Raw genomic sequence first — 19,774 nt, 5'->3', positions numbered from 1 at the left:
AGGTTTTCCGTATACGGACTCCGACAGAAGCTATCAACTTGGTGTCCCAGCTGCTAGAGTACACGCCCAGCGCACGTATAACACCGCTCAAGGCATGTGCACATCCGTTCTTCGATGAGCTGCGCATGGAGGGCAATCACACTTTGCCCAATGGACGCGAGATGCCGCCACTTTTCAACTTCACAGAGCATGGTAAGTGCCAGCAACAACACACACACCCACACACACCCACAACAACAACAACTTGAAGTGCTGTTAAACAATCGTCAATTAATCGTTAGCTAATTCCGATATTATAACTAGTGATGTGAAAACATCGATGTGTTGAACATGCAATACATTTATAAATATACACAAATACGGTGTTTGCAAATACTTTCTTGACTAACTGTATATATATATTTATCAGACACAGTGACATTAATGAAACGGATTTTGATTTTACACGAGTTGATATATCGATGTTTTTACAACACTAGTTATAACTAATCGCAATCGAAATTCATATAACATTTAAAACAATTTTTAATGTATCGAGTAATACCAAATTCAAGATATATGTTTTAAAAATAACTATTGCATTGAATTAAACAACATTTTTATACTTATTTGCATAGCAAAAAATTATTCAGCAAAAAAAAAACAGACAAAAACAGTCGAAAAATTTTTTAATTAATTTTTTTTATAAATTTCACCTTTAGAAACAATTAAGACAAGAGCTTAAAGTTGCCTTTTTTACTATACTTAAGCAAATAGAAAATAATAAAATGACATTCTGATATGCAGATTAGGTTAATACATGTTAAATGTAAACATAAAAATTTTAAATTTTAAGCTCAGTTTTCTTAGCATTCTGATGCCACAAAAAATAAAGAAGTTCAACTACGACACACAGATTAACTTAAATGTGGATACTATAATTGTTAGTTAGTTAGTTAATGTTGAATTGAATAACCGTTGTATCTATGGCATTAATGTTTTCATTGGCGAATTGACATCACTAATAGTTTGTTTTATAAGCACACATCTTACTCATAGAAAACAGAAGAAAACTGACATTTATGTGATGTGTTTTTTAACTTTTTACAGAGCTCTCGATACAGCCTAGCTTAGTGCCACAGTTGTTGCCAAAGCATCTGCAGAATGCAGCAGTACGCGCCTCAGCTGGCGGTGGCACAGCAACTGCCGCAGCCAGTGGCTCCACCAGCGTCTCCTCAACCGGCAGCGGTGCGTCCGCGGATGGTGCCGCACAGTCACAGCAGCAGGCGCCAACATCAGCAGCCGCAGCAGCAGCAGGAGCAGGAGGAGCAACAACAGCAGCTGGCGGTGCAGCAGCAGCAGCAGGTGGCGTGCAACAACAACAACAACAACAGCAAGGCATCAACAGTAGCAGCAGCAACAGCGGTACCGCAACTGCCGCGCCAAATGCCGCTGCAACGGCTCCAAATACGCAGCAATCAAATGCGGCCGCAACTGGCGCTGGCGGTGGCGGTGGTGGTGTTGCGGCAGCTGCCACAGCAGCCGGCGCGATTGCCGCAAGCAACGCTGGTGGCAACAACATAACTGGTGAGTAAACCAATCTCTCTCTGTCTTCAGAACACTCTCTGTTTCTGTTTCTGTCTCTGTGTCTCTCTCTATCTCTATCTCTCTGTCTTTGTATCTGAATTGGTTGCATGCTTCTTTATTATTTAGTTGTGCCCCACTCAAGGAACCTAGCCAAGACCAAAGCTCAAGCTCAAATCCAATATCAAGATCAAAATCAAAATCAAGATCAAATCCAAGCACCTATTATTGAATCGTCAAGTCAAAAACTCAATTTGAACTCGAATCCGATGCGAGGCAACAACATGCAATTTGCAACACGCAACTAGGCGAATTTCTTGGTGCAAAATACCACACACACACACACCTTATACTCTTACTCATCTGATATAATCAAACAATCGTATATTTGTTTATTCAAATAAATGAGTTATTCACTTGGCTTGGAATTGATTAATTGATGAATTGATTCACTTGTTGTTGGCTGTCGCTAAGGGTCGACTTTATCTTCATACTCCTCTCCTCCTCCTGCTGCTTCTTTCTCTCCCCTCTAATTGTACGTGCATATTATGTCATTTTCATTTTGTTTTTTTTTTTTGGGTTGCTTCTTCTACATTTTGTTTTTGTTATATAATAAACTTGCAGGAGAAATTAATAAAACATGTCTATAGTTTTCAATATATGTTTATTCAAAATCAGTCGAATTATATAGTTTCTCATTGATAGAGCAATTAGTTTCATAATTTATTGATCAAGTGATTTGCATAATCGATCATGGAAAGTATAGATGACTAATAAATAGATTCTATATTATTCTAGAAATAGTCTACCAACAAGTTATTTTCATCTGCCTGTGATTCTAATCACATATAGAATCTTAAACCGACCAATCAATTAAAACATGTTTGGTTCGTCTAACCGAGATATAATAACTATCGATAATATATGAATTGATACTTGTAATATCTATCGCATATAATTATAGTCACATTTTCCCTTCCTACCATTTGACGAACTCAGCTTAGATAACAATATCAAAAAGAAATAAGGCAAAGTAACATTGTTGTGGAAACTAATGTCTATAGTGGGTTTAATGTAACATTCTAGAATTTTATTGAAATACTATGTCATAACCATAATGCTGATTTTAGAAATTTGAGGTTAGTTTTGGGAAAATCAACGTAACTGCAAAATGGCTAAAGAATTGGGCATTACCAAATATTATTCGAATATGTGAACGTTTTTCTTTGGGAATGATACTATATCGTAATTAATATTTACAAGGGTTCTTCGCTCTCTGCAAGATTATTTATGGAACTTCGGTCTTTCGAAGGTAACTCTTTTGTTTTTGTCCATTAATGCATGTGCCATTCTTACATTTATTAATCGATCTATATATATTATATATATGGAACGAAGTTCGATCTCCCCCTGTGCCTCAATTCCTCTTTATATATTTATATATCGTATATATAGATGTCCCGTTATATAACAGTCGGATGGAATTGTTATATATATATGTATATATGTATATAACTATATAGTACTTGTATCATTTGCTAGCTTAATATTTATCTCTATTTTATAGTTTTATGATTTGATTTTTGTAAATTCAATTTAATTTATGTTTTCTTCTTTTTTCGTTTCTTTTTGTTTTATTTACAGATTCATAGGGGCAATAGTAACATATATATATATATATATATATATTTATATATATACATCTTTATTTATATATATATACTAATAAATATATATAAAAGAAATCAACACACCTACACACACACACTGAGAGAAAGGCGTATACAATAATAAAAAAAAAAAATAAAATAAAAACAAAACAAAAAATGGGAAATGCAGAATAAAAGCAAATACAAATACTACAACTGGAAAAAATAATGTATAATTATATACACATTGATATATACACACAAACACACACACACAATACATAATTAATTAATTAATTTAACGCAATTTGCAGCAAATTCATTAAAATCAAAAAACAAAAAGAAAAATGCATATAAAATAGCAAATAAAATATATGTAAAACTCATGCATAAAACAAAACAAAGAGAAAGAGATAAAAAAAACAAAAACAACAAATGTAATTCAAAATTTTACATAGATAAAATTTAAAACTATTTTAAAAACTAAAATAAAAGAACTAATAATAACTGTAATAGTTATGTCATTGCTAATGCCAATAATGGCTTGTTTTTATTATTATTATTATTATTATGATTATTATAATTATCTTTTTTTTTTTATAATAAATAAAGAAACTATAACAAAAACCAACTGACAAATATAAAAACTGGCAGCTTTCGCTGTGGAATTGTCACCCTTCCCATAATCTAAACAAAATACACACACACATACACTCACACCAATGTATAGTTAAACAAAAGTCATTGCATAACAATTTCCCTATTTTTTTTATTTATTTTTATTTTCTTTTTACAATATGTGTAGTAAAAATCAAAATATGGGGGGTATTCAGCGGTAAATTTCAATCAGTTTTCGCTCTTTTACCTGCCGTGGATCAGCAATCTGTAACTGCTGAATGATTCGAAACTTTTTTATTCAAATGATCAGTTTAAAATTGCGTGAAAAATCAATAAACGTCGTTTGTAAAAAGCAGAGTGCTAAAATCGGTAATCAAGTGACATGATCATGATCATGATCAAAATTACCTGCTGAATGCCCCAAAAATAATAATAATAATAACAAAGAAACAGTAACATCCATTTTTACGCAAAACTTGATTCATTTTGTTGATCCTTAATAATAATAATTATAATGATGATGATAAATAATGAGAGAATATTCGATCGATGACTTGACGTCGATAAAAAGTGTAACAGCAATTGCATACAAATAAATTACACATAAGAAGAAGAAGATGGCTGCATAAAAATTAACAACAACTTAACATAATGTTAATGCTATGTTAATATTAAAATTAAAATTAATTCAATGGAAACAAAAAACTGCAACAACAAATTATGCAAATATATTAATGTTTGGCGGTATATATCTAAAACTAATTAATTAATGCATTCATTAATTAATTATAATTGATTATGACTATATAAATAAAAATATACATATATATACACATAATAATTTTTTTTTTTTGTAAAACGCATTATAAACATACATATATATACATACATACATATTAAATAAATAAATTATTTTTATTAAATAATAGTTATTATTATTTTGTAATAAATAAAAGCAGCGTACATTGAGTGAAGCAACAACAAAAACAAAAACAAACAAAACGAATGCAAAAATACAACTCCACACATAATAAATAAAATATACAATAATTAATTGTATGTATATGAAACATAGTGAATTACTTCAAAACTAATAAGAAAAACATTTAACAAAAATAAAAAACAACAACAACAAATTATACAAAACAACATTGATAACAACTTTTAATGTAAACACTTAATTTTTTTTTTTTGTCTTTGATATATGTAGTTATGTATTAGGATGTGAACAGAAGAGAGGAAAGGAACAGTTAGATACCGTTAGCAGTTGTATGCTCTATATACAGACACATACATAGATAAAATGGCAGATACATACATGTATACATATGAATGTGTATTCGTCGTAACGCTGGTTTAGTTGCAATATGTAGATAAAAATACATAAAACTGAGATAAATATACAAACATAAAAATATACTTATACATACACACGTACATACATAGCTTACATGTATAAGTGTGCATAATCAAAGTTTTCAAATCAGAAAGAGCAGCAAAATGAGTAAACCGGTTACGTTATCGATATTTTGATATCGATATCGATTACGAGACGGATTCGATTTAGAATTTAGCTCGTAGCCGCGTTTGCTTAAATTGTTTAAACAATTTGCAAATTGCATAACATAATTAATAACGAATTATTGTAAAAAAAAAAAACAAAAACAAAACGTATATATTTATTTATATAGTTTATTATAAAGCACTTTAAACTAATTATTATGCTAATTACATACATAATATAAACAATTAAAAACACAAACAACAATTAAATAAAGTTTTTTCCTAGTAATTTAGGCACAATCACACACACACACACAACCAAATTGGACAAGAATAACAATCAGAAATATAGAGCAAAAATATACGACAAAATCTATGCAAATTAATAAATAAATGATTTAAAGCCGCTTTCCAAGTCAAAGAATATGTAACATTCTTCTTAATAATTTATACCTTCTTTGTATATTCCAAAAAAGAGATGATCGTTGAATGGAAAAAGTTCCAAAGGCCACCAATATAAAGATATAAATTCGCATTTTCTTAAGCCTATATTATTTCAACATGGAAAGCCAAAAAAACAGATAAATTGATATATGTATGTGAAAAAATGTAGAAAAACGTGGAAAGGGGCTATTACATTAATTTTAATACAATAACAACAACAGCTATTATACACACATACATACATGCACATACCCCGTTATGTATACAAATTACCAATTGTAATGCTAATAACAATAATAATAATAATCATTATAACAAATACGTAGACAAAGAGAAAAGTTGTTGATAAAGATAAATGAAATGAACATGGAGAACACACATTGAGCAAAATTACAAACAGAAAAAAAAGCTGAAAAACGAAAATAAAAAATAATAAAAACAATAATAATTAAAAAAAAAAAACAAACGAAGAAAAAAACATTTAAACGAATTCACATTTTTTTGCCTTATTTATTTTGTACATTTTGTGTTCTTGTTGTTGCTAGAGGAGGGGTGGGGTGGGGTGGGTTGGTCTAAGGTGGGAGGGCAATTGTCAGAGTAGAATCTTCTGTTGTTGCTTTTAACGTACATTCATACAAATAAATGTTGTTGTATCTGCTCCTCTCCAAGCCATTCATTGCATTGGCGCTCAATATTTGCATGCTCTTTTGAACTTGTTGCGCGCTAGCTCGCTCTTCACTCTCTCCTGCTCTCTCTCTCTCTCTCTGTCTCACTCTCTGTTTGTATTTTTCTCTATTAGTGTTAACATATTTCTTGATATGCATATGTATGTGATTTCTGCAACACATTTCTGTAAACAGCAACAGCAACAGTGTTACAACAACAACAACAACTCTACTCTATTGTTTTGTTTTTGCACTAACATTTTCAGGTTCACAGTCTAACAGCGCCCTGAACAACAGCGCCAGTGCCAACGTCAGCGGCAGCGGCAATGGTGATGGGGAAGCCAGTGCTGTTGGTGATGAAGGCGGTGCTAATGGTGGTGGTGCTGGCAACGGCAACGGCAGCGGTGACAATGGCGCAGCAGCAGAGGCTGAGCAGGCGGCAGCGGCAGCGTCGGGCAGCGCATCGGGTTAGCGCAATGGTCCCGCTCTGTTAATGTAAATGTTGTTTACAGCCTACTGTTATTAACATTTTTTTTTTCGCTCGCCCTCTTTATGCATATTGCGGGGTTTAAGTAAATTTAACAGCAATTTACAAATTCACATACACACACACACACACACGCACACACATAAAATTGGCAATGCAAAGAGAGGATCGAAAGTAAATTTGACAAACAACAACAACAATTTTCACATAATTAATCACATAAGCGTAGAAATTGGTTTAACAGCCCACACACATACACGCGCACACACACCTACACCTACACGTGTGTAAGCAGTTGTGATTCTTGAAAGTAGTCTCCCTTAACCTAAGAGCTGCTCTGCCCCCAATGATGCGTACTTAAGAGATCACACGTGAGAGTCTATATGCGTGCGTGTGTGTGAACAAGAGAATAACTGGCATGTATGTGTGTATGGATGCATGTACAATGGGCGCAAGGCAAATATTTAGCGTAATATATTTGACAAAGTAATTGAATGGATATAAAAATAAAAACAAAAAACTAAGCAAAACACAAAGCAAAGCAAATGCCTAAATTATGCATTAATAATGAATATTATTAATAAAAAACCAAATATACATGCATATACATATATAATACCAGAAACACACACACAAAATAAAAAAAATGTTTAAAAATATTAAATTAAATTAAATAACAACAACTAAATGCATTATAGTAAAAAAAAAAAATAACAATAACAACAATTTGCAAACGTAATAAGTCATAAGCAAATAAGGAAAACAAAAATTAGTGATTTAAATCAAAATTTTTTGTCCCATTTAAAATAAACACATACATACATATACAGCATTAATATAGATAACCGCTACAGCAACAACAGTAATAATGTTATGTTGTTGTAGTTAAGTAACAACAACAACTTCAATCATTTTCACAATGTATGCAATAACAAAATGTTAAAATTAAAATTAGCAAAAATTAAAACAAAGAATTACAAGTTTTCCCATATGCAGAACTATATAAAATATTGACATATAATCTCCATACCGATTTCGTACTTGTAAAACTACCGACCGACCTCTTCCCGATTCCACATTCTCTTCAATTTCGACCCAAAAAGTATGCTATACTATACATTATGTATTAACGTAACGAATGTGGTATTTGGAATGGGATTAGAACTGCCTGTACCATTCAAATCCACAACAGAATCCAGATATAGACATCCTTCATCCTCCGCCTATTTAACTAAGTATTTAGTACCGTTCTAAATGCAGTCCAAGTTTAGCATATATTAATACGATTATAATGACAAATCCAATAAGATAAAAAAAAAACGGAAACATTTACTCAGCGCTGTTCTGAGTTTCACGAACACCTCAATTTCATTGAATTCTACTACTTATTCTTTTTAGTTAGTTTTTGTTTTTGCTTAATGTAGTAGTATGTTGACGCCAATAAGTATGCTATACATTTTATGGGCGAAAATGTGGCAAATGAGGAACTCGGAACAGGGCTGAATAGAAAACGCTTTTAGCGCGCGACGCCACCCATTAAAATAAATAATACATTTAAATTTACAACAGAAACAAAAAAAAAAAATGAAAGCAAAAGCGAAAGCGAAGAAAAGTAATGAAAACAAAAAAGAAGAAAATGATAGAGGATGATTCTCAAATGGTAACAATGATTATTATGCATTAATTGTAAAGTAATCGTAAACGTTTAGCTGCAATTGAAAATTTTAATTAATTTTAAAATTTATAATAAAAAAAAGTAAATAAAAATAAAACAAGTAAACACACACATACACAGAAACACAAACACACATGGCACGAGGCATATTCCATATACTCTTGTATAAGTACACACACACTCACACACACACACATTCATAGATATATACATATTAAAATAGATGTATTCCAAATGGTTCGCTTTGAGCCATTACACAACACTGTGTTTTGCCTGCCACAAGAAGAGATCAAAGCAATTGCATCATCTATATCTATCTAGCATATAATATCTCAGAGCCTATAGATGATTTTCCCTTCCCCCATCCACCCCACAACCAACCAAAAAAAAAATCTCATTTGTTCCTCTCCTCATCTCCCATCCCCCATTTTGTATCCCATCCTTATCCCGCATTCATTTAGGAAATGTATCCACTTCGCTTAAGCAAAACTGTGTAATAAACTAACTGTATTTGTATATGTATATGTATTCCTAGATTCCATTATGTCTTATATTTCCTATATATTTTTTTTCTAAACTTAGAGAACCAAAAGAAAGATTAAGAAAAAATAAACATGATGAAGTAGTTGAAGAAGAAACTTTTGAAGGTTTTGTAGTAATATCCAAGCAAAGATATTTATTTTAATTTCCGAGTAAAAAAACTAAACAAACAAAAAAAACTAATAAATAAAAAATACAAATAAAAATAAAAATGAACAAACCAAAACTTTTTAGAGAATAATGTATGAAACAACTACAACAAATTATATAAAACATAATCTACACATACACACACACACACACACAGTAAAAACTCACTTTACTTTGTATTTAAAAATTTGAAAAAGAATCCGAAAAAATCCCTTCCCCAAAAACAAAAACAAACAAATACAAAGATGAAACATAGAAATGAAAAAGAGAATTAATAATGAAAGCAAAAGCAGCAGCAGAAAGCAGAAGTAAAAATAAAAATATAAATAAAGAAAAACTATGAAAATATATATAAATGAAAAACAAAAACCATTTTCAGCGTTTCGCTTAACAGAAATATGAAAACTTACATTTAAACACAACACAACAAACTAAACTAAAAAGCAAAACCAAATTCCAACAACAAAAACAACCCGAACAACCAAAAAAACAACAACAACTTGAGAAACATAAAAAGGAACATTAATTAAAAAAAAAAAAATAATAAAAATTACAAACAAAAATATTATAATTATGTGTTTTATTTAAATAAATTGGGGAAACTTGCATGGCATAATATTTTCTTCCTCTTTTAGCTGGGATTGCGACTTTTATCAAAAGTTTGCTCTATTTGGACTGGAATCTGAAGATCTACTGTATCTTTTTATCTAAAAAATCATTTGTAGTCCCGGTTAAGTTATGGGGCTCTACTTTATGCCTATTTTATAATGTGTTATTGAAAGAAAACGCTGCATCAACAATTTTTGCCAATAATATCTTGTTGAATTTTGGTATAAGAACGTCCTACGATAATTCCTATATGTATGTGTATTTTCTGAATATCTCCTTAAAGTAGTTTCATCAACTTGGAGTATATTTTATGATACACACTGAAGACACTCTATTATATGATTATCCTAAAATCACAAGCCTACTGAAATTTGCAGTCCAATAAGAGCTGATAAGTTTTTCAAGCATGAAAAACAGAATAAACACTAAAGATACCCATGTATTTCATTGGCCTGCAATCTCAACTTAAAATATAGTCTACTTAAATGTGGTATACAAGCTCCCACTGATATGGTCTAGTTGAGGTAAAAGTTGACTTAAAGTATCATCATTGAGTTGACAGATGCTCAAGGATTATCTCGTATAAATTCGATATGATTTAATTAAAAACAAACACAAAACGAGTTTTCTTTAAGTTTTACTTTAAATTTCGAATTTAAATGTATGATATAAGCATATTTAACTAATCCTAAGTAATGGGGGATTCCTTAATGAATCTCTGTCAAGTGTGCAGGTATTGGCTCAGGTCTTTCGTCGCTTGTTCTGGCTGTGATTCAACTCGGCATCCACAATTTTGTGGCGTCTCTTGCTGCCGCTTCTGGTGCTTGCAACGGGCTTGTGGATTGTGGGTTGCACTTGCACCCCAATGGGAAGAGAGGAGTTGGACTGTGGCAGTGGTAGTGAAAGGGGTACAGTTGTCACCGAAGCTGCCACCGTTTGTGGCGCCTCCTCGTAGCTGGTCAAGTGATTCGCCTCCGTTTTAATGTGAGCACTTGCTGGAGGAGCAATCATCAATAAGTCATTGCCACGCTGCTGTTGTTGCTGTTGCTGTTGTTGATTATTGTTGTCCCTGTCCAACCTCTCGCATTTGATATGATGCAGTGCATCCGTTGCATGTCCATTTGCCATGCAATTATCATTGTTGTTGGGCTCCTCGCTTATCATCGGCGTCTGTTGTTGCTGCCATTCGAGAATTCCCGTTAGGAGCTTTATATATTTGATGGCCGAACGTAGAATCTCATTCTTGGAGAGCTTCTTATCCGGCGGATGTGTGGGCACCAATTTCCTCAGCTCAGCAAAGGCCCCGGAGACATTCTGTTGTCGCCATCGCTCTCTCGTATTGGTGAACACCTTGCGCACACCACCTACCGGTGTACCAGGTGTACCAGATGTCGTACCGCCAGCTAAGCTTGCGCCTGGACCAGACAATCCTCCCGAGGAACCATTGCCAGCCGCTGCTCCTTGAAAGAGATTGTGGCCGCTGCCACTGCGAGGCGAATTGGACAATGAGCGACTGCCTGGAGAAATGGAGAAAATAAGGAAGAGAGTAGAAAAGAATGTTAAGAGGTGATCAGATACGAAAGCTTTAGAGTATATATTAACCATCGCTGCAAACCACCAACAGTTTTAGTAAAGGTTCGGTTCGATGGTTCGAACCCTAGAGCAAGACTGTTTATATACCGCAAACCGGTTTATATACCTCCTAAGCCCAAGGTTTGGGTTCGAACCTTGGTTCAATTATGTGCAAAAAAAAATATATATTTTTTTTTTATAACTTTTCTTGATTTTTATATCGAAGAACCTTAAAAAAATAAAATGTAATAGTCTAAATTAGTTGTAAGATGACCTATTATTTTATGATATTTTATGTTATAATCACTTGCCACTTAATAAAATAAAAAAGCGCCAAAAAAATGTTTAAAAAGAGCCAATTTCACTAAAAAAGTCAATTTCATTGAAAAAGCCAATTTCATGAAAAATACCCACTTTTTATAAAACAACCTAATTAATTGCATAACGGAATTTTTTTAAATCATGTATATAAAAAATTTCTTTAACAAATAAAATATTCAAATGAAACTAATAACAAAAATCACTTTTTTTAAATTAACATTAACATTGAGAATTTTAGTACAATGGTAAAATACATTAATATTGTTGGGAGCGAAAAAATATAGATCTAAATTACATTCTTAATAGTTTTCAAGAAACTCTTGATTAAATAAACCAAAAAAGAGCCAATTCCAATAAAAAAGTGCCATTGCGCAAACTGGGAAAAAAAAGAGACAGTTTTGGCGCAAAATCGCCAAGTGGTTATAATATAATTTAAGTAATTTTGTTTCCGCGCGATTGAATTCACTCCACTTTCCACCAAAAGTTTCGATTGAAGATCATTTAGTTCTGCAAATGAACTACGATGAACAAACTCCAGTGAGATGTCAATGTTTTCATGGAAACCGATTCAATCAACTCGATATATCATCGCTTTCACGAAAATCGCTTAAAAACCCTCGGTACAAGATATAAAAATAGGAGAAAAGCTTGGAGAAAATCGTACACGTACACTGATAAAAAAAAAAATATTTTAAAATCCAGATTTTGGTCTCAAAACTAAGAACTTTGGTCTAAAAAATGCGACAAGAACATAAAATTCTTAAAATGAGAAGCACATTTTCGTTTTAAAATCATTTGGAATAAGACCAAGCTGTTATTTTAAGAATAAATGTTCTTAAAAATTAAGTCAAAAAACAAAGACATATACAAATTATTTTTAAATTTACATTTTATAATTTTGCTAGATATTCATTTTATTCTGTCTTTGGTAATTTTATAAATGTTTTTCTACCTTTTTACGAGTGGGATTCGAACCGGCTGCTTTCAACTGAAGCGGTTCCTCTATTTATTTTATATGAAATAGCACATATATTATTTATACTTTTCTAACATTTGAATATTTTAGTTCTTGTATTAAGAACTTTAATTTTTTTAGATTAATATTCTTGGTACTGTTAAAATGGTCATACTTTAAGAACAAAATACTTAAGATGAATGTTCTTGATTTTAGAAGTTGGTCTCTTTTTTTCAGTGAATGCTTACCATCTGCCTGATTGCCATTGAGCACTATGTAATCTCTGAGTTCATCCTCATCCTCCTCGGTATCGTTGAGTGAAAAATCCGATAGATCGCCATCCGATATGGACTCCGTTTTGGGCTGCACATAGGGCGTGGCATGCCGCAAGAGTGCTGGAGGTTGACGTGCTAAAGTGCCATTCAGATGTCCATTGGTTTCCTCACGACGTATGATGTTGGTGTTTCCATTTGCATTTGCATTGCCATTCCCGTTGCCATTGTGTGATGATGAGGAACTGGAGTGACTTGCCGTGCTGCGCTCATCCGCATTGTCAGCTGCATTGGAGCTGCTGGGTAACCAGGCCATAGTTGGACACGTCCGTTGTTCTCCGAGTGTCACAGCGAAATGAGCAGCTAACGAGGCAGCAGCAACGATAACAGTTGAAGCAGCAGCAGAAAAGGTGGTGGAAAAGGCAGGGGATGAGGAGGAGGAGCAGCAGGAGCAGGAGCAGGAGGCTGAGGCAGCAGTTGAGATAGAAAAAAAGTGGCGAGCAGACAAAAAGATGCAGAGTCAGCAGCAGGAGAGCAGGAGAGACGGCAGCAATTGAAAGCCAACCCGGTAGCAACATCGATGGGCGGCGCCTATGAAACGACTGTGAGCAACCCTTAGACTGAGCACATACAAACATACAACACATACATACATGACAGTGACAGCGACAGTGACTGCAAAACTGTGCAGCAAATTCAGCATGCGTGATAGAAATGTACACTTAATTTTGAGATGGCGATTGGGATTGAGACTGTGGCCTGTCGGGACTGACTTCCGACAGCGCCGAGAGTCTAACATTGAAGATGGGCCTTGGAGCCGTTGGCAGCTTGTAGGGATTCAGGTCCAGCTCATCCGATTTCAGTTTAGAAGGCTGCTGCTGTTGTTGTTGCTGTTGCCGGGAACTCTTCACAGGTTCAGGCAATCCACTCATCATCGTCGTCGGAGTTGAAGGCATTGCTGTGGACATGGTAAACATGTTCATCGCTTTGGGTCTCGCAGTTGGCATTGGCGTCGTCGTATTGAGACTCAACTGCATTGTTATCGGGGGATTCATGAAAAACATTTTGTCCTTGCGCTCGTGTCCTTGGAAATTCATGCGCAACTCCACATTGTATTTGCCATCGAAGACATCGTTCGGCTTATACACATATGTGGTGGAGGACATCGAACTGTCCAGATAATCGACTTGCAGTTCCACGGGAAAGTCCGTGCTCAGCACCTCGGTTATTTCAAAGGGCGAGGCATCGGCCACATGCAGCCGGAGGGGAAGGCGCGGCGACATTCGAAAGGTGACACGCTTCACATAATGCCCCATATCCACATTGTCCTGTGCCCGTATATAAACACACCATGTTGGCTCAAAGATGAAGGGCCTGAAGTCATCGGTTGTCTCCGGTTTGCAGCCAATTATTAGATTCTTGCAGATGATCAAACCATCTCCAGTCCCTGAATTATCTCTATCGTTGCTGCTCTCCCGATATCGTCCCGATAGTCCAACCCCTAGCGAGGGTGTCCGACAATAACTTACCCTCTGACAGCCATCCACCGTATACGAATACAGATTTGTATAACTCATCTTGATTGAATCTCAGACCTTACGACTAAAGACACCTTAACTTAAGATTCAAGACACTTCTAGTCCAATTGGGTTTTACTAATTTGGTAAACGCGCCACGATAACAACAATTTTAAATAATAGTATCATGAACAATTTATAATTATACTTTTCACAATTCTGTTTCTGACTAAATATTGTATAATTACAATAAAAGGAATTTTAATAAAAATATTATTAAAAAGCCAACTGGTTTTAGTATTTTTACAATTTTTTTTCCCAGTGCTGCCAGTTTGGCAGCTTCTTAACTCTAAAAAAAATATTGTATAACCACAAACATTTTCTTTTACTTTTTTCGAAGAAATTCACAAAAATTCGCAGTATATCGAGAATTTTGTCGGTTTGTGCATAATTAATTAATAAACTAAGCTTAGCTTTTTTTAAGCATATTTTCATTTTTTCAATACTTTTTATATTTTTTAATCAATGTTTCAGTCAAATCAGCTACTGAACTTATTTTTTTTTTAAACCGGCTTAAAAATTTTTTAACGCCTTAACAAGTTAAAAAAAAAATAATAGTAATAATAATTATAACATTCATATGCGGTTACAATGTGTTTTGAAATTTCAAATATAAGTTGATTAAACAGACTGAATTCAATTACAGCAAATAAACAAAGCTTCTCTTCCGCTTCAATTTCAAAAAACACGTTAAGCTTACTTGCATGAATTTGGCATTAAATCTTCATTCAAAGCAAAGTGTTTGAAACATGAAAAGTTAGCTTAATTTTAAGCAATTTTCATTGTAACGCTTAAAGAAGTTGACCCTTTTAGCCTAGGGACAAGTTAATTGAGCCCCACTCAAGTGCAGCTAATTTAAAAGATCGGATCACGAAGATTGCAACGCCTTCGATTTTCTTAACTTTCAAGGATTAAAAACTTAAGGAAAAATTTGTTACAAGTGAAGCGTGAAAATTTCAACGCTTTGAACTTTTTAAATCAACAACTCCGATTTGCGTACGCAAATATTTTCACGCCCTGGCATTTGTCCGTCCCTTTGTCCATCCGTATGCAATTACCCCTCATTCCCCTATTCCTCCCCCGCAACAAATGTCGGTTTGTCACTTGCAACCCCTAAAAGAGAGGACGTCTAAGGTATAGAGTCCAATAAGATAACAGCTAAGCGCAGGCGCTGAAATTAAAATGGGCGGAGCTTGTAAACAAACCCCTGTACTACAACCCCCTCCCCTATACCATACTTCACTAATTTTTTACCGCTTTCTTTAGTTTATTAAACAATTCCATAGACAGCATTTCAGTTCTCTGCGAGTCGGACAACAGCTTCGGATCAAGTGAATTATTTTAGTGAATCTTCTTTGAGATCCATACTATCAGACATCTATTTATGGATGAAAAACAGTAACTTATAAATATATTCTGAGAGCATACCCAATTTAACCGTCAGCAAGTTAAGGTTAAGAAGTTAATGGAAATTCCCTGGGAAAGAAAATTAAATTGTCTGCTAAAATCGTCAAGATAGCTTAGAATGGAACCTAAGAGACCTCCCTTAAAATTATAATGTAAGAAAAGTGTAATTTCAATATAAAATGTATGGACAATTCTCTAATTTCGAATGCAACATTCGTACGCATTCAAAGTGAAAAAGTCATATGCCCAAAAATTTTTTTATTTTGAAAAAAAGGCGAGACATATAGATATTGATTGGTTTTAAAGTTAAAAAAAAAATTACAAAAAAAATGGCATTCGCGTGCGACAAAAACAGGTTTAAGCGAAACCTGAGGGAATATTTTATTGTAATTGATCTTAGAATGTTATTCATTGTTGCAACTTAAATATTAGGTCGCTTTTTTTTATTTAATTTAAATCACTTTCGCACGCGACATTTTGTTTCATCATGTTTTATATGCTTTTTGTTTACTTCGTGCGAAATATATGTCAACTTTTCTAATCATTTAGAAGCTTAAATATCAGAAGTAAAGTATTGTCTCCTTGAAAATGTGTCTGGAAGAAAATTTCACAGAACAAATGTGAGTTTTTGATCAATTTTTAGTTGTTGACTACGGCTGACATTTCTGTGGAATTTCCCATATGTAGAACATCAAATGGGGTATAATTTATAGGCTTTAAGTTGCAAATACTTCCATTCATTTTCTAAGTAGACATGACGAGCAACCTTGGACTATTTAAATATGCCTTTACTTTTTCTGTCGTTAGTTTCCAATAATTTGTAGTACTTCAGAGCTACTAAAAATATCTTCCAGCTTTTAGTCAAGAGCTCGAAAGTTCTCTATGTAAAGTTATTCCAATTATACTCAGATTCTGATAGTGAAAATTCAAAAATATTAAGACTTTTTTTTCGATTCAAAGAGGAATATGATAGAACTGTTATTACTATTATTCTGGGAATTTAAGCTTGAAAGTTTAAGCGTTTAAGAGTCTAAAATTTAAATACAGTATCAAACAATGTTAAGTTGCTAGGTTAAAGGTCTGACCAACTTCAAACTTTCATAGCTTTGTCAAACCTGAACCGATTTTTAAGCGGAATGCCATTTTAATCTGGTTTTTTCCTCTAAATTCATTCTGCATTTAAATTTAATAACTTTTGTAAAAAAAATTATTTTCCTCTAGATCATGGGTTCGATGCTAAGGGTCCCCCTTTGGAATTTTGAAAATTGAATATTTTAAATCTCAAGTTTTTACTTTTAATCAACTCCTTATATCATAATTAGTATAAAACAACACTTTAAATTTGATTCTGAGACCTTGAATTTTTCTGTAAAAAATCATGCTAAATCGGACAAAAATTTGGACTTGTAAAGTTGCTAGGTCAAAGGTTCGACCAACTTCAAACTTTCATAGCTTTGTTAAACCTGGACCGATTTTCAAGCGAAATGTCATTTTGATCTTGGTTTGGCCTCCAAATTCATTCTGCATTCAAATTTAATAAATTTTGTAAAAAAAAATATTTTCTTCTAGATCATGGGTTCGATGCTAAGGGTCCCCAACATTATTGGCGAATGTTATCCGATTTTTGTACTACCACATTTTCTATATGCGTTTTATTTAATATATTCGTAAGAAAAACAGGACATTGCGATGGCCCCACAGTTAACATATAGCCCCAATTTTTGCCAAAATAATTTCATTCAACATGGTTTATAACTAAGAGCATTATCCTGTTTGAGATGGAATACTTATTCAATCAATAAATCGCCATAGGATGATGAAAAATCATTTAATGATCTTAATTACACTTTAAATTGTAAATGATAAAATAAAAGTCAACTATTGAAAACACGGACTATTGTCGAAAGTAAAAAGCAAGCTGAGACTTTTCCGATGACAATTTTTCGTAAAGACAGGCTCTATCAATGTATTGCCATATTTATCAGCTTAAAATATCATCTCATTTCGTATTCATAAGCAGATTCTGTTAGATGGGAAATCAATTTGAAGTCAACGTGGTCATCAGATTGGAATTAAACCAGACACTTGGCCAAGTCATTTGGGCCTGAGAATTTGTGCCTAATCCAGCTCACAGACATCATGCCGCGCACCAGCAACAACAACAGCAACAGCAACAAAAATAAGCACAATGGCAACAACCCTCAAATGGCCACCAGCAGCTCGTAAGCGGATTTAAGGCAATCAAATCAAAGTTGCACCACAAAAAATGGGATTGGGATGGGATGGGGAAAGCGAGTCAAGTCGAGTCGTCGACAGCATCAAAATCAAATTAGCACCACTTTTGGTAACTAATTTTGTTATCAATCGTTTGCAGAGCGTGTGTGTGTGTGAGTGGCAGGACTGGGGTACTGTGGCACGTGTGGCACTAAAGATAAGATTCAAAAGTCAACAAACAGCAGCCACACGACTCCATCACACGTGTCCCGTTAACCATAAGCTGAAGCTGAATCTGAGCTGAAACTGAAACTGAGAGAGAAGCTATTAGAGAATTTGCAGCTGCTGAAAAATCAATATGGTCTAGACACGCCCCCTTGCAGAGTGTTGCTCATTTCACACCCACTCGAAACCCATCCAAAAGTATCCACAATTATTTAATAAATTTCAATTACGATACGTGGTCGGAAAAATCCGATTAACAGGCTTGATGCACATGCAGCTGATAAAGCAGACATTAGTTCGTGGACAGTGGACGTTGGTCGATGGGCGTGTCAGCATCCCAAGCGAATATTGAGATAAAAATAGCCAGCAAAAATTTTCTTTGATCCAATAAAACACTTATAACTGATGTACGTTATTCAATGATTTATGTACATTTTTCTTGGTCTTCAAAATGAACAAAAATTGAAAATTATTATATTACCGTAAGTAAAAATAAAAGGAATGAAAGGAAATCTTCCGCAAGCCCAGGGTTCAAATACTCTTGCAGAGCCCTGTCTTAAATTTTCTACTGCTAGGTCCTAAGACAGCTATTTACTGCAATTTAATCTCTTACGTGCACTTAATAAATCAAATATAACAACATCCCGTTTTTAAATTTAACTACTCAATGGAAAAGAACAAAAAGAGTATTTTTCATGCAAGTCATGCCTAAAAAATTTAAATCTAACGTATGCGCATTGTCAAGTGCACTGTTGCCAACTTAGCTATTTAATGCCCAAACGTTGCCACCTGATCCAAATGATGCCAGCCCGCTAAATTTTCCATTCTGGCAATATGTACAATTTTGTATCAAATGTCAAAATGGGTAACTTTAAAATTTTCAATCTTTTCTTTAGGCGATTTCTTAATTTTGAAGCTAGAATTTTTTTTAATTTTTGCCGAATTTTTGTTGGAAATTTCTGAATTTTTTAAATTTTTTTAGAATTAAATTTGTAACTTCTCTCCTGTTGGAATGGAAAGCTTTAAAATTTATTAAAATGTTTTCCTTAATTTTATCTAATTTCGAATTTTTAATTTTCATCAAATGTCTAATTAATTGCAAAGTTATTGCATTTTGAAATTTGCAATACCTAAAATTTACATTTATTAGTGGTTCAGTATTTATTAATTAACAGATGTTCTGGTATATTTTAGGTATTAAATTTAACGACGTTACTTCTCATTACCAATTTTCTCCTCACTTTAACATCTGCAAACGCGCGCAGCTTAATTTTTGTACTTTCTTTTAGCAATAACTTGCTTATAAAGTTGGCTAGGGTTTAGCTATT

At 33.5% G+C, this 19,774-nt stretch overlaps 3 protein-coding genes across 6 annotated transcripts in view; 1 reads left to right on the top strand and 2 right to left on the bottom strand.

Moving 5' to 3' along the window:
• Window positions 1-7,449, top strand: part of LOC117779961 (protein kinase shaggy) — a 51,455-nt gene extending 44,006 nt beyond the window's left edge. For 2 of the 4 annotated variants that reach the window (XM_034616342.1, XM_034616321.1), the window contains 3 exons: window positions 3-192; window positions 1,090-1,566; window positions 1,693-1,995. In XM_034616342.1, coding sequence (XP_034472233.1) covers window positions 3-192; window positions 1,090-1,566; window positions 1,693-1,871 — 846 coding nt within the window. In that variant the 3' untranslated portion in view covers window positions 1,872-1,995. Of the gene's footprint in view, window positions 1-2; window positions 193-1,089; window positions 1,567-1,692; window positions 1,996-3,207; window positions 3,277-6,708 lie in introns of those variants that run through there. The other 2 variants (XM_034616349.1, XM_034616329.1) reach the window with 2 other exon arrangements.
• Window positions 7,450-10,524: 3,075 nt separating this feature from the next.
• Window positions 10,525-13,359, bottom strand: LOC117793921. Its single transcript, XM_034634370.1, has 2 exons — window positions 13,000-13,359; window positions 10,525-11,420 (listed from the first exon to the last, which is right to left on the bottom strand). The coding sequence occupies exons 1-2, from the start codon at window positions 13,337-13,339 to the stop codon at window positions 10,645-10,647; spliced, it is 1,116 nt and encodes a 371-aa protein (XP_034490261.1). The 5' UTR covers window positions 13,340-13,359; the 3' UTR covers window positions 10,525-10,644.
• A 167-nt stretch (window positions 13,360-13,526) lies between these two features.
• Window positions 13,527-14,730, bottom strand: LOC117793922. Its single transcript, XM_034634371.1, has 2 exons — window positions 13,677-14,730; window positions 13,527-13,625 (listed from the first exon to the last, which is right to left on the bottom strand). Exon 1 carries the CDS (start codon window positions 14,598-14,600, stop codon window positions 13,746-13,748), a length of 855 nt encoding a protein of 284 aa, XP_034490262.1. The 5' UTR covers window positions 14,601-14,730; the 3' UTR covers window positions 13,527-13,625; window positions 13,677-13,745.
• Between the last annotated feature and the right edge of the window lie 5,044 nt (window positions 14,731-19,774).

The sequence above is a fragment of the Drosophila innubila genome, chromosome X (assembly GCF_004354385.1).
Source record: "Drosophila innubila isolate TH190305 chromosome X, UK_Dinn_1.0, whole genome shotgun sequence".
Lineage (NCBI taxonomy): Eukaryota > Metazoa > Arthropoda > Insecta > Diptera > Drosophilidae > Drosophila > Drosophila innubila.
This window is presented reverse-complemented; position numbering and strand designations above follow the sequence as displayed.

Excerpts from the sequence above, each read along its gene's own strand:
- LOC117793921 (XM_034634370.1), bottom strand. The coding sequence starts at position 13,339 with ATGGCCTGGTTACCCAGCAGCTCCAATGCAGCTGACAATGCGGATGAG. Across the intron at positions 11,421-12,999 it reads CAATGGCAATCAGGCAGATG|GCAGTCGCTCATTGTCCAAT; the intron begins GTAAGCATTCAC and ends CCATTTCTCCAG.
- LOC117793922 (XM_034634371.1), bottom strand. The coding sequence starts at position 14,600 with ATGAGTTATACAAATCTGTATTCGTATACGGTGGATGGCTGTCAGAGG.